The 15,855-nt window shown below is 46.4% G+C and overlaps 1 protein-coding gene across 1 annotated transcript in view; it reads right to left on the bottom strand.

The window, feature by feature from the left end:
* Positions 1-9,485: 9,485 nt before the first annotated feature.
* The window catches only part of Ercc6 (ERCC excision repair 6, chromatin remodeling factor), an 84,626-nt gene continuing 78,256 nt past the window's right edge, over positions 9,486-15,855 (bottom strand). The window contains exon 21 of the mRNA XM_006976723.4: positions 9,486-15,462. Coding sequence (XP_006976785.1) covers positions 15,046-15,462 — 417 coding nt within the window. The 3' untranslated portion in view covers positions 9,486-15,045. The remainder of the gene's footprint in view (positions 15,463-15,855) is intronic.

Genomic DNA, 15,855 nt, shown 5'->3' with positions numbered 1-15,855 from the left:
GCAGACAGTGATTTCTCCGTCCCCAGCATTTTCTCAGCTCTATGTCCCCAGATGGGACCAAGACAAAGGCACGAATCGACCGAGCAAAACTCTGGAACAGCCGACGCCGCAGCCCTGCAGTCAAGAGTCACCCAGCTCAGAATCGCGCCCATCTGTTTCATTCATAACCACCAGCTGCCGCTAGGTGGCACCAAACTGCAAAGGGGAGCAGTTCCTTAGTCTAGCTGCAGTGGCTCCTTCAGGACAAGGCAGGAGCTGCTTTGCTCAGGTGTCCCTGGCTCCTGTCTTGGCCCTGGCCCAGAGTGGAGCTCAGACAATGTGCACATGTCTGTGGATTGGAGGGAGGGTGGAAGGATGGGTGGGTGGGTGGATGGGTGGGTGGGTGGGTGGGTGGGTGGATGGGTGGGTGGGTGGGTGGATGGGTGGGTGGGTGGATGGATGGGTGGGTGGGTGGGTGGGTGGATGGGTGGGTGGGTGGATGGATGGAGAAGCAAGTGAACAGAGTTGATTTTTCTCCCTGAGCGATGGACACTACTTCTTCTTTATAGTAGACACTATAATGAAGCCGTCTATGTGCCTGCCCAGGCCTTTCTAGATGTCTTATTCTGTCACTTCACAGGGGTGCTGTGATCAGGAAGAGGATCACGGTTGCACAAACTGGTGGGGACCGGGTCTTCTACCCTGTTCCAGAGAACAGAGAGCAAAAGGCACTGGGCATGTCTCACACTGCGTCTATGTCCTCTGGGGCAATAGGAGAAAAGGCTTCCCTGCAGCCATTCAGCTGGCCAGCCCTGTTGAGCACCCTTCCTTCCCCACCCCGTCATTACAGAAGATCACCTGTGACTGGCCTTCAAGACTCAGGCCATTGGTCTCACTTCATCTTGTCTCAGCTCCAAGTCATTGGTCTCACTTCATCTTGCCTCAGCTCCAAGTCATTTCCTTAAGATTTCCTGGACCTTGCCTTCCAACATTCTGGAGCCTTTTCCTGCTTTGAGTTCCTTCTTGGGAATTCTTTTGCATGTTTTGTGGGTACATACTGAGAGCTCTTCTCTGGTGGCATGCCAGCTGCGTGGTGTACCCTGACATCTACATCAGAATCCTGCACCCTGAAATTTGTAATCTAAATCAACCCTCAACCCTCTCTGACAGGGCCAGCACCAGGAAGGGCCTGGTCCTCTCAACCATCCTTAACCAGAACTCCCCACCACCAAGTGAACGTTTGGGTTTTTGTTTGCTTTGAAGAAAGAATTTCTAGGGGCTGGAGAGATGGCTCATCAGTTAAGGCACTGGCTGCTCTTCCAGAGGTCCCGAGTTCAATTCCCAGCAATCACATAGTGGCTCACAACCATTCATAATGACATCTGTTGCCCTCTTCTGGCCTGCAGGTAGAACACTGTATACATAATAAATAAATAAACCTTTTTAAAAAAAGATTTCCTTTAAAAAAAAAAGAAGAAAGAAAGAATTTCTAACTTTATTGAGGCCTGATGGACAAATAAAAAAGTGACTTATATTGAAGGTACACAGTATATACATTGTGAATTGGTATTTAATCAACATAACTGTCATTTTACAAGTTCCTTTTTTTTTTTAAATAAAAATGGTTAGCATACTTATGACCCTCACTCCTAAAATGTCAAACAGCTGATACAACGTTTCGACCTACAGTTACCAGGCTGTGCTTTACAGCCCCAGAATTTGGTGGCTCTGCACACAAAAATGGGTCCTTGGGCTGACAAGCCCCATTTCTCCAAACCCCAGATGCCTCCAAACCTACAGTGCCATCTGTACTCAATCGAGTGTGGCTTTTTGAAATACCAGGAGAAGCAAGCAAGCCTTCCCAGCACACACATTCCCAGTGACCCTGCCAACCTTGAGTCTGTAGTCTTCAATCTCAATTCCTTACAGTGGCTAGAATAAACAGACCAAATATAGTTGTAGTTTCATTTTCTCCATTCAATGAGCCGTTATGAAAGTAGACAAAAAGATGATGTCCTTCAGGGACACCTCCAGGGCCAAGGCCAGTGGTGAGGGACCAGGCAGGGTCTCTGCTGAGAGGAACCTCGAGATTCAGGTTTCATTAACTGTAATTCTGGATGGCTCTGCCCAGAAATCCCATCATTTATTCATTCCTTTGCCTTTGGCTCTAAGCCTGCCACCCTGGCCGGATGGTTGCCCTTCTGGAGAGCCACCAGGAGCCCAGGAACAGGGACAATGGAAATTTCCCAAGGGCCAGGTGCCTGGAGCTGTTGGCCATCTTCACAAACAACTTTTACAGTAAACCCAGAACGCCAACAAGCCATGTAAAAGGCACCTCCCTTCTCTCATGGTGGTTTTTTTTCAAGTTTTTATGGGTTTATTCAGTTTATTGTTTCTAATAGTTTATAATATATTTGGGGGGACTTTTTTGCAGAATAGGGAGTCTTCTCACCCCATTTTCTGTTGACGTTTTCACAGTGTGTCAGAGCTCCTCATGCAAATACTACACCACTGTATGTAAGGGACTTGAACATCCATGGATTTTTAGCATTTGTGTACACCTGGGAACCCAACAGGTCCTGAAGGGCAAATGCATGCAAATAAAATCCACAGACTGCCCCTGCCATCACCCAGCATGATGGCTTACCTTCACTTACAGGCTTTTATTTTTCCTGAGACTTCTGCACACTGTGGTGGCCTGTGGTTAGTGAGGGGAGGGTTGGAGGTGGGCGCACCTTTGGGTCTCTGCCATCCAGTGAGATTTGTGGAGGCTGCACCAGCTGCAGAAAAGGTGGGTGGACCCTGGAAAAGTGAAGGCCACAGGTGACACTGGTCTCTGAAATGTCACTCACAGCTGATCCCAGAGAGCCCAAGCCCCAGAAGAAGAGCCAACCTCTCTGTGTGGGTTTTCTGGCTCAGCCAAAGGCTAGTCTTAGGCTCATGAAAACTTGGAGAAGGCATCAGCAAGCAGGGACTTACCTGACTCCTCATAGCAATCAAGGGGCTACCACACATGCTTCCAGCTATTGAATCAGCAAGCTGTAATCACATCCACTGCAGGGCCCATCTGCAGTGGGTGGCAGGGTCTACGTAAGGCTGCTAAAGAAGCCGTTCCCATTTGCTGTGGAATAGAGAAGGTTCTCTCTGGGTACACTCCTCTATGGCCAGGAGCTGAGGAACCTTTAGGCCAAAGCAACTGACTGTCACTAAGCTCCACAGAGCTCCAGGCAGAAGGTAGGGGAGGCAGGTAAGCCATAGCGCAACAGAGGGAGAGTGCTGGGGCAGGGACCAGACATGCCACCCCCTCCCCAACCACTACTATCCATTCCTGGGTATGTGACTAGAAATGACTGAGCTTGGGCTGTCAGCTCAGGAACTCTGCCTTCAGTGAGGCCCTGCTGGACACTGCTGGGGAACTGTGACCGAGAGAGAGGGCAGAGCCTAAGGGAAGTGGAAAGGGTATGAGCCAAGTCCCTTCTCTCTCAGGGTAGATGGGGGACAAGAATGCTGTTACAATGCAGAGAGCACCCCCTCTTCCCAACGAAAGGTCATCACCCAGCTCCAAGAGCCAATGGGAAACCGGGCTCCAGGGCCAGCATGTCCATTCACTCACTCACGCACGCATTCACACACATTGCCTGCATGCCAGCTCTCAGGTCCTCTCTGCTACCTGTTTCCCCTGCCCGGGGTGCACACACAGGGCACCTCCTCTCCCTTCTGATAGTGCTATTGTGCCCCCTCAACTTTGTTAAGTAGAAGCCCTATCCAAATGCAGCTCTCTGCCAGGTCTGTCTGCAGAGCTTCTGCCCCAGCCCACACCGTCTTCCTTACCTGTGAGATGTTGACTCCTCCTTCGCTGGAGTTGAGGGTCAATTTCCCTTCTGTTCACTCAACAGCACCTTGCTCCTCTGGAGCCACTGAGAGATGTAGTATTCCACACTCTATACCTGCAATGTGCTGGTCACTCAGAGAGGCAAAGGAATTTCCCTAAGACCACGTGGCTGGTTGAAAGGGGTGAGATTCAAACGTAAGACTTTGACCTTGTCCTCAGTGTAAGAGGTCTGAGACATCACTGCCTTCACTTAAGAGTCGAGAGGACCTGGGAGACAGTCTTCAAATGGCATCTTAGGTTGGTTTGGGAACCAGAAAATTGAGTGGCCTTAAGTGAAAAGTACCCCGGAGGAACTGGTAGGGCCTCCATCATGTATTTTATTTTGTTTTGTTTTCTGTTTTTTGAGACAAGGTTTCTCTGTGTAGCCCTAGCTGTCCTGGAATTCGCTCTGTAAACCAGGCTGGCTTCGAACTCAGCTCTGCCTCTTGAGTGCTGAGATTAATAATGTGTGCCACCAGCCACCATCACCCAGCTTTTTTTTTCTTTCAAAACTGTATATGCAGTAAAGAGTATTAGAAAGAATGAAATCCTGTCTTTGGTGGCTGCAGGGACAGAACTGGAGCATTTTGTTTAGTGAAATAAGCCAGGCAGAGAAAACCAAGTACTGTGTGTGCTCATCCATCTGTGGAAGCCAGAAGCCTGATCTCACAAAGGTAGAGAGTAGAACAGCAGTTAGCTGAGGCTGGAAAGGGATGGGGAGAGTGGGATCGAGGAAGGCTGGGTAACAGGCACCAGAATGTAACTTCGTACGTGGAACACACTCCAGTGGGTGGTGAGCAACACTGTGATGTGACCTCAGCTCGCAACTCATGCAGAAGTTTATAAAATATGGAGAGAGGAAGAGCTCACAGCTTCCTAAGTGAAAGGGAAACATTTACCGCCCTGATTTGACTACACATACTATGTACCAAGTAGCCACACTGTACCCCACAACTACTCTCATTATCGTGTGTTAATTTAATAATAAGACAGAAAGAGACAAGTAAAAAGCCTTTAACGGCAACCATTCATCTTAAGGCAAACTGAACGGTGAGTCATGGCCTCCCGCCTCAGCAGACCCAAGCCCATGCACATATATATGATGGAAATGCAACCCAATGCACGCTTTCTTCATCTTTGTGCATCAACGATGCAGAAGACCTTCAGTTTGTGCTGCCCAACAGAAACCCAGGGGTCAGCACTCCTGGACACCATTTCTGATAAGTTCCTGTGGCATCAAGGGGCCCTGTCTCACTGTGTGGTCTGTGCCTCAGTTTCTCCATCTGTGCAATAGCACTTTCGCTGCTTAAGTTTTGCCAGCCTCTATACAAACTAGAAGTACCTGGGAAGAGACAACCTCAAGTGAGGAACTGCCTCCATCAGACTGGCCTGTGAACATGTCTGTTGGACATTTTCTTGAGTAATCATTGATGTAGGAGGGCCCAGGCCAATACAGGCAGCGTCACCCCTGGGCAGGTAGAGTCGAGTTGTGTAAGAGAGCAGATCAGCAGAGCAAGCCACGGGGAACAGGCCACTACGCGGTGTTCTCCGCGGTCGTGGTCTCTACTTTCGTTCCCGCCTTGAGTTTTTGCCCTGACTTTCAACAATGAACTGTAACCTGTGAGCTAAATAAACCCTTTCCTCCCCAAGCTGCTTTTAGTTAGAGTTTTATCACAGCAATGAGATACTAACTAGGATGGTGACAATGATGTGTACACCTCCTAGGCCTGTGTAGAGTACTAGACTCGTGTGTTCCGACAGGAATGTGCTGAATCTCTGAGCCCACGTCAGCTTTCCCAACAGCTCGACATCTGCTGCCTCTCTACATTTTAAAAAATGAGTCCAAGCCGGGCGGTGGTGGCACACGCCTTTAGTCCCAGCACTCAGGAGTTCGAGGTCAGCCTGGTTTACAAAGTGAGTTCCAGGACAGGTTCCAAAGCTACACAGAGAAACCCTGTCTCAAAACAACAAGAACAAAAACAAACAAACAAACCAAAACAAAACAAAAAAGTAAGCCCAGAAGCACAGGGTTCATTGCTCTCCTGGTGTTCTGTCTCCACTCCCAGAGCCAACCCCTCCTGTTCCACCATGGCACTTTTATCACATCCACCATCTATTACTGACTTCATGTTTTCTCTTCCAATTCCTTCCACTGGTCATCAAACGCTTATTTTATTTTTTTAATTGTTCTTAAGTATTTTTTAAGGTTTATTTATTTATTATATTATGTATACAGTGTTCTGCCTGCATGTATGTCTGCAGGCCAGAAGAGGGCACTAGATCTCATTACAGATGGTTGTGAGCCACCATGTGGTTGCTGGGAATTGAACTCAGGACCTCTGGAAGAGTAGTCAGTGCTCTTAACCTCTGAGCCATCTCTCCAGCCCCAAATGCTTATTTTAAATGACAGATGTTTTATAACAAGATCATTGACTCAGTGTCCCATGCGTTCATGAGGATAGGCACAAAATAAACACAGGTGATATAGTCCAATGGCGGGCAGCACACAGGGCAGTTTCTGAATACCATTCTCCACTGAATCAGGGGCCAGTCTTGCAAAGGTTATACAAGTTCAAAATCATTCCAGAATAAACAGTTTAAAATGAGGACAGGAAAGGGTAAACGGAAGAGGAGGAGACACAACTCTCTAGAGAGATGACCAACCACTCCTTAGAGAGATGGCCGATGGCTGGTTCCAGCAAGGGCAGACAAGTAACAAGGAGTCAGTGCCAGGAGGAAAGGAGACAGCCCGTGGGGGCACATCAAAGGCTGCCAGAGCCAGCTCTGAGTAGCCATAGCCACTCTGGGTCTGTCTGAACCTCAAAATAAAAGACAGCATCAATGGATTATAATCTACCAAATAACATAGGATACTATTCGTCCATTCTGATGTAAGTACATAAATAATAGAGCCAGCTCCTCCTTCCAGTAAATTCCAATAAATGTGAATGATAGTCAAAGGATGCTTTGGCAGGCACCATGGTCATAATGGATTTAGGAAAAAAGCATCAATGAAGGTTAAAACAGTGGGTAAAAGTTTGATAAGGAACAAAATACTCACTTATTTAAAAAAAATTTCCCCACGTGTCACCTACTAAGCTCAGAGGGAGCAAGAATTGCTGATGGTGAAGGAGTCCTGAGGAGCCCACTATACACAGGACCCAACAGGAGCATCAGCCGTCCAGGGACAGATGGACACTGCACTGGAGATGCCTCTCCAGGTCAGTTCACCCGATGACAAGGATGCACTGTACAGCCTCATCCTGTGATGGGCACAGCGGATGAGGACAGTTGGTGCTGTCTTAGCCACAGGTGGCTGCAGATGGCGACCAAACCCAGTGCTGTGGTTCTGAGCAGACAGGAGAGCTGCTGCAGAGGATGGAGTCCGGATGGCCAGGGAAGGCTGCCTGTGGCCGCGTCCCAAATGCTAGGAGTTGATGTTCGATGTGCTCGCCCGCTAACTGCTGTGGCTGTTTAAGAGACTGTCTTGTTCTTGAGGGAAACAGACATACTGAAAGGTCAAGGTGCACCGGAAGCAGTCTGGTATGGAGCCGTGACTTAGCTCCAAGACTCAGGGGAGTGGGCTGTGGGGGGAGAAAGGAAGGAGAGAGGGAAAGGAGAGGGAGAGAAGCAGGAAGGGAGGGGAGAGGAGAGGGAAGCTGACACATCTGGATCTGTTTTAAAAAAGACTTTGGAGGATATCTTTTGTTATTCTTTGACAATTTCATCCAGGTATACAATGTATCTCGGCCACCTCCACCCCATTTTTTCTTTCCCACTTCCCCCACACCCACAAACAGGTCCCCTACCTTCACATCCTTCTCTCTCCTTCTCTTAGCCTCTTTTACAGGTGGCTTTTTTTGTTTGTTTGTTTGTTTGGTTTGGTTTGCACTGAGTAATATCTTCTAATACAACACTTTAAGTTCATTAATGACTTTTCCACTGTATCTCTGTAATGATTTCCTTAGTGGTTGTTCCAGGGCTTAGGACACACACACACTAACACCAGAATCTCCTGCAAACTTACACTTTGTACAAAAACATCACTTCCATAACGTTCTCTCTCCTCTCCCACTTTATATAATATTATGTTAAAAACAACACATTTTGATAATTATGACTTCATCAGTCATCATTTAACCTTCATCAGCTTTGGCCCACCCACCTCCTTTGTGATGTTTTAGCAAATGTATTAAACATATATTACATTTCTGCGTATCCAAGGACAGCAAAGCACTAGACACCCATTAGTTTGTACAGTCCCCTTCAACAGTTTAGAGAGGCAAAGAGAAATATACGCCGTATAGCATTCCCCATCGTTTTGTATACTCAAGTGTTCTCTGTGTGGCCTTGAATTGTTTCAGATGGAGTCCTGGACGGCAGCATTTAGTTTTTCCTGCTAGCTCTATTAACAACTTCTACTTGGTTTTGCTTACAAAGTCTATTTTGATTTTACAATAGAACATGATCTTCTGGGGCAAATGCTGACTTGATTGTTGTTGTTGTTCCTTTGTCTGTTGTCAACTGGCCTCCACTGATGCTTTTTCCTGAGAAACAGCGTCTGCTGCCTCTCCTCTCTCCGGCTCTGCGTGTAGACATGTTGATCACTGAGAACTGTTTTACCCAAGACTGTCATACAGTTTCCTTGACCTAAATTTACCTTGTCTCTCTCTTCCCACTTCAAGGCTAACGACAGACACTCACCAGCTGCCACAACCAGAAACATCAGACCAGGAAAGAAAAGAAGCGGTGGAGTTCCTGGAAGGTTCCAATCCATTTCTCATTATCCCTCATTTATTAGCACCCCTCTCCCCTCCATTTCTGCTGTGTGTCTGTAACTCCTCCACCCTGGAGCTGAAAAAACTCCCACTTCATCCTTTGGCCACTGGCTAGTCTTTCTTTCTCCCCAGCAGTGGTCTCTTGGGCATTGTTTTTCACGTGGCACAAGCTCTGTGTGCAGACATGACTCTGATAACACCTGGTGTTCTGCCATCTGTTGTGGGGTATTTGTACACAGTGGGAAGATGTGTCGCTGTGATTGGTGTAATGAAAAGCTGACCAGCCAATAGCTAGGCAGGAGGTATATGCAGGATTTCCAGAGAGAGAAAGGAAGAGATACATCTAGGCACAAATGAGACGCAGAATGAGTTGGACACACAGAATGGGAAAGAAAGGCAAAAAGCCACAAGGCAAAACATAGACCAATATAAATGGGTTAATTAAAGTTATAGGAGCCAGTGGGGCAAGCCTAAGCTAAGGTCAAGCCTTTATAATTAATAATAAGTCTCCATGTGGTTATTTGGGAGCTGGCAACCCAAAGAAAAATATGTCTACTGTCATCACACTGAGGGCCTATGGTTCACTTCACACTCACTGTTTTCACCAAGAATTCATAGGTTTGCTTGCATGATACTCATTTTCTATGCACTCTAAGGACAATTTCCAAAGGCATTATGTGGTTTCGTTTGGGAGGGGTTATTCTTCCATTTTCCCCAGTGACAGTGATTTTTGGCTAGTGTGCATCACTCCCACCCCACTTCCAAACTGATAGAAATTCAAGAGAGTTTTGATGTTGGAAGATTTGACTGTGTGCTTCTCCAAACTAGGAAAGGGTATTAAAGAAGAAAACTGTTAATACAAGCAGAAGCAACATTTAATAATATTCAGCGCTGGATTCAAAACTGAGAAGAACATTCCCTTAACCCAATTTAACCATCTATTAGAAAATGGAAGCATTTGTAGGTTTTAAGGTCTCTCTTCAATGGCAGGAAAAAGAGATGGCTAACGAGGATGCCAACTGTGAGTATGTATACTCCTTATCATAGATCATGGATCAGAAGAGCTGAAACAGAACCATCATTATTATAGCTGACCCCAGTGTTACAGAACAACTTATAGGTCATCAGAGAACAAGTTCAGTAAAGTTACTAGATACATACAGCATCAGTTAGCAAATCCAACTTACAGAAAACCAGGAGACACGTCTTTGTAAATGAGAACATGTACAGTTTTAGGTGTCCTTCCCTACGGGGATAAGATCAGGGTCGGGACTAAGTCTAAGTTGTACATGACTCTACTACAAAATGTGAGATACAATGCAATTACTTCTTTATTAAACGGGTAGTAAAAATAAGTAGCTGTGACTTATTCAGAGATGCATGGAACTCAGCATCATAAATAATCTTCAGCCAGTTCCCACATTTGCTGTAATCACAAAATACAAATGACAGGATGATCCATATATACAGAACAAAGATCTAAGAGCTGTTCTACGATTTCTGACAACCAATTAGAAACCCACATGGTTAGAAGTGGCTTATTGGTAAAGATGAATAGACAAAGCTAACAAAATATAGAGCCCAGAAACATTCCCATAATTACATGGACATGGGACATGATGGCAGTGGTGGCTTTATAAATGTATAAATCAGGGAGGGAGGGATGACCGGTTTTTCAAATGTCAGGGAAATAACTCTCGATATAATTGTACTTAGTCACTTTCCTCATTGCTGACAAATACCCAGACAGAAGAACCTAAGGGAAGAAGGGTTCACTTCGGCTCACAGCTGCAGATGGCAGTCCCTCACGGTGGCCTTCCAGAGGTCCTCTGGTGCATAGTACTGGCAGTCGGAAGGGAGCAGGGGGAACAGAGTGGTGCTGGACCGTGAACTTCAAGGCCCACACCTCTGCCAGCAAGACTTTGCTTCGGTTTTTCCACAACCTTCCAAGAATGCCACCAGCTGGAGAGCCGGCGTTCAAACACCGAGACTATGGCGGGGCACTTCACATTCAAACCACGTGGGTAACTAACAAGGGCGTTTGTGAGACTGCATTTATGTCCTTGCTTTCCTGGACAGGTTTCTCCATGTAGCCCTGGCTGGCCTGGAACTCACAGAGATCCACCTGCTTCTGCCTCCCGAGCGCTGGGATTAAAGGCCTGTGCCTCCAGTGCAGAGCTAAGTAGTGGCTTCTTAATAAGGGCACAAAACTGAAAAAGCTAAATGTAGAAGCTTCCGGGTGATAAGCAACATAAAGTTGATAGAGGAATGTTCCAATTATCCAGATTTTTATGTGAAAGTAAATGATCCTTAATCTAAACTGAAATTTTGTAAAACATCTAGAACAAAGATAATGTAAAATGTGCAAGACCCTTATGAGGAATGTTACTCAAGTATATAAAGGACTTAAATAAAATGAGGCCTATCATAATACTAATGGAAAATTATATTAATTATGAAGAAGTCTATTATCCTCCAATTAATGGATAAACTAATGCAATCTTGGCCAAAAAGAGCAACACGACTTTAATGGAACTTAATAAGCTAATTCTATCATTTGCTTGGAACAGAAAATGCACAAAAATAAGACCCAGAAGAAGAGAGAAAAAGGAAGATTTTCCCACAGTCGGCAAAACGGTGCAAAACCAAACGGTAGCATGTAGAGTGTGAAGGAAAAAACAGACATGGGGTTTGACATCAGCTGTGCAGCCCAGTGTGATCACCAGCTGTGCAGTGCAGTGTGACCATCAGCTGTGCAGCCCAGTGTGATTACCAGCTATGCAGTGCAGTGTGACCATCAGCTGTGCAGTGCAGTGTGACCATCAGCTGTGCAGTGCAGTGTGACCATCAGCTGTGCAGTGTAGTGTGACCATCAGCTGTGCAGTGCAGTGTGATCATCAGCTGTGCAGTGCAGTGTGATCATCAGCTGTGCAGTGCAGTGTGACCACCAGCTGTGCAGTGCAGTGCGACCATCAGCTGTGCAGCCCAGTGTGATTACCAGCTGTGCAGTGCAGTGTGATCACCAGCTGTGCAGCCCAGTGCGACCATCAGCTGTGCAGCCCAGTGTGATTACCAGCTGTGCAGTGCAGTGTGACCATCAGCTGTGCAGTGCAGTGTGATCATCAGCTGTGCAGCCCAGTGTGATCATCAGCTGTGCAGCCCAGTGTGATCATCAGCTGTGCAGCCCAGTGTGATCATCAGCTGTGCAGTGCAGTGTGATCACCAGCTGTGCAGTGCAGTGTGACCATCAGCTGTGCAGCCCAGTGTGATCATCAGCTGTGCAGTGCAGTGTGACCATCAGCTGTGCAGTGCAGTGTGACCATCAGCTGTGCAGTGCAGTGTGACCATCAGCTGTGCAGTGCAGTGTGATCACCAGCTGTGCAGTGCAGTGTGATCATCAGCTGTGCAATGCAGTGTGACCATCAGCTGTGCAGCCCAGTGTGATCATCAGCTGTGCAGTGCAGTGTGATCACCAGCTGTGCAGCCCAGTGTGACCATCAGCTGTGCAGCCCAGTGTGACCATCAGCTGTGAAGTGCAGTGTGATCATCAGCTATGCAGTGTAACATGAATTCTAAATAGTCTTCTAATAAAAAAAACCCGGGAGCCTGATATTGGGATAAATGCTGAAAGATCAGAGAGACAAAGTAACAAGCCACTGCCATGTCTCACCTCACCAATTCCATGAATCCCCTGACTGAAACCCTCTGAGATCTCACCCGAAAGGCTCCAGCTGAAAAAGCCTCTAGCTGAAAGGGACACTTCTGCTGAAAAGGCTTTAGTTCCTGTCTCCTCATGCCTTACATCTTTCTCCACCCAGCCATCACTTCCTGGGATTAAAGGTGTGTGTGCTTCCCATATACTGGATTAAAGGTATGAGCCACCACTGCCTGGCCTCTATGTTTAATCTAGTGGCTTGTTCTGTTCTCTGATCTTCAGGCAAATTTAGTATGGTACACAATATATCACCACAATACAGTGCAGTGTGATGAATCAAAAGTTGGTGTTTCAAATGGGTGGGGGATGGACTTATTCCATAATGACTTTTCATGTTGGCCTATTTCATAATTGCCCTTCACTTCTGTTTAGAAACCTAGGTGAATATGGTATGAATAAGCAGGATACAGCAAAAATCTGCACATAACCAACAAACATGGGAATGTCTGGTGTTCAAGAAGTCAGGGAAAATCAGGTTAAAATAAGGTAATTTTCAATCACAAGACTGACTTTAAAATAATCTACCAAGATGGAAACTACCTGGTGTGGGCAAGTAAGGGGAAAGTGAGCCCGTAATGGGTGTGGCGTTGAGTGGTTCAGAGAAAGCAGATTGTATCTCAGGCGTGAAAAGGCCTATATAATGTGAAAGTTAGATATAACAGGAAAATTTTATTCCATTAACATGTGACATACATTAAATAAGTTAGGTGCTAAAACCATCTCTAAAACAGTGTTAAAAAGTATTCATTTATTTCACTCTTAAGTAACAGACCAAAGACAGACGTTCTTGACTGGAAGGCAAACTACTCAAACCTCAACACACACCCTCTCTTGAAACACCAGGAGCCCCGAGGCTCTCAAACATCCCCGCCAGCAGGAGAGGGACCTTTCAGGGGAGTGCACACCACGACTCTCTGCTTAAGCTGCAAGCTGCAAGTTTTCCATCTCACTGCCTACAACTGTCACGTGGTCACAGTTACCTGCCAGCGAGGCTGAGAAGCAATTACTAGCTGAGCAGTCATGTGTCCAGGTAAAACTCAGAGACGATACTGGAAGGAGCAGCCCACGCCAGCAGCTGTGGAAATGCCCGGGCAGCCGCACAGGGCTCTGGAAGAGCAGCAAGGCCGGGGTGGGGTGGGAAGGTGGGGACACTTGGAGGCTTTTAACAGTGACAATACAGTAAAAAGCTGGTATCTCTGAAGACCCTTTATTTGTAATTATAGAACATGTCCAATACATTTAATCTATTTACACTGCACAAAGTATTTAATGTTCAAAAATCCAGATTACAGCACAATGTATAAAGGTGCTGTATGTTATTAAAAACTATTCTAACTCAGAGCTGGTCTCTAAGTTTCTCCCGGGTTGGCTGGATGACCATGTTTACAGAGCACTACCCTGAGACTCAACCCACCCAGGATGGGCAGGGCAGTGGCAGAGCTGAAACATGGATTCCTTGCCTTGCTCCACAATAAGAAGCTTTCAACGGCTATTTTTAATTAAAGGGTATCTATGCCTTCTCTAGCTCGATATAACTTAGATCTCAGACATTCCAGGCATAATGTACTAATGCTTCACACTAAAGAGTCAGGTCAGTACTTCAGCCCAAGAACAAGGGCATCATCATTTCCTTGCAGGCTAATCACTAGAAGAAAAAATAACCAAAGAGCTCCCAGAAACAAACAGGCATTGGGACTTCCTTCTGAGCCAGGTATGAATGTTTAGAACTTATTGACCGAGTTAAACAACCTCTTCTACGATCTTTAGATAATGATGACAGAGAACAGAAAGCAGACTCTTCTTTGAGATCCATATATGTGTGTGTATGTATGTGTGTATGTGTGTATGTATGTGTGTGTGTATGTATGTATATGTGTGTGTGTGTATGTATGTGTGTGTGTATGTATGTATGTATGTATGTATGTATGTATGTATGTATGTATGTATGTATATGGAACTGGGGTGGAACTTGGTGGGAAAGCACAGGCTTAGCATGCACAAAGCACCAGTCCGTCTCCAGAACCATTTAAAACAAACAAACAACAAAAACCAAACCCGCTAGTTTAACAGTGCTGCAAAGCATTATTTATAGGTAGTTAACGATCTGAGATAACAAACCTCTTTCTGTATGTGGCCAGTGGGACAGAAACATTTACAGTTCTATATCAAGGTACCGAGGTGACCAGATACTGATGAAGTGACTTATGGGCTAAGGTGGGATAAATAGAAGACATGTTCCCAGCACCAGTAAGAACCAAGGACTCTCTTCTTAAGTAGTATGCTCCCTGACAGCATCTTTTGGATTAAGAAATATATTTGTTCTAAGAAGTAACTCTTAGATCCCTGGTTTTATGACATAATTCATAATGTCACCAAAATAAAAAAAAAACAAAACAAAAAATTCTCCAAGTATTTTCTTCTTCAAGTTTTAGTTTTGAGGTAGATGACACAGTAAACACTGACTGCAGCCATGTCCTTACACCCAGACACACACCCAGACACACACACCCAGACACAGACACACACACATAGACACACACAGACACAGACACATAGACACACACACACACAGACACACAGACACACAGACATAGACACACACACACACACACACACACACAGACACACAGACACGCACACGATCACTCATCCAGGATTGGAGAGCCGAGGTTCCCATTTGAAAACATCTAGGGCACTGCTGTTCAGCAGTATTCTGGCTTCAGTTTCCAGATCCCTTCACCACCCGGAGTTCTATGGAAACTGCACAGATTTCTCAGTAGTTCTCGGAAGACACAGGACTGTGCCGCAGACAACTTGGATTCGAACTCCTGTAGGATCTCCTGAGTGCTGGCCTGGCCATCCACCTGGGCCTGGAAAGCAATGAAGTTCCTCATCTCTACCAGAAGGTCGTCATGTTCTGTGCTGGAGGGAGGCAAGGTAGTGGCCTCAGGGAGGTGCCCGTTGTCACTCTCCAGGCGCTCCGGCAGGATGAGGTGGTTTCTGGCTCGCATTCTGGCCAAGAGTGCGGAGGAACTGGGGGCTCCCGACAAAGACGCTCCGTCTTCTTTACCGCTAAAGTGCTTGGGGGCGGGAGCTTTCCCCTCCCTTTTCACATTGTTCTAGAAAGAAGACCACACATGAACAAACTGAGCCTCCAGCTCATTCCCCTCCCCATCTCCCCACAGGACCCACAGTATAACGCAAATGCCATGCGGTGAGATGTGGGGAAAGATGGGGATCCCATCTAATGCCAAGGTAAGGATGCGGACGTGAATCTACCCATTTGTCAAGGGCATTTCCTAAAGACATAAGCAGTACGGAAAGAAGTGAAGTCATCTCTTGGACACCAGAGCGTGAGAGCAGAGGGCTGAGGGAGAACCGCCTTGCAGCCCGGCCTGGGCAGATCTTCTAGAGGCCTAGGACAGCTTCTGATGGCCACTGACTTGTCCTGCGCTGTCTCCCACATGGACCCTGACCCACACAGTGGGACAACGGCTGGCACTCTCTCCACT

This window comes from Peromyscus maniculatus, chromosome 9, assembly GCF_049852395.1.
Source record: "Peromyscus maniculatus bairdii isolate BWxNUB_F1_BW_parent chromosome 9, HU_Pman_BW_mat_3.1, whole genome shotgun sequence".
NCBI classification, from domain to species: Eukaryota; Metazoa; Chordata; class Mammalia; order Rodentia; family Cricetidae; genus Peromyscus; species Peromyscus maniculatus.
Note: the sequence above shows the minus strand (reverse complement) of the source record. Positions and strands in the feature narration are given on the sequence as shown.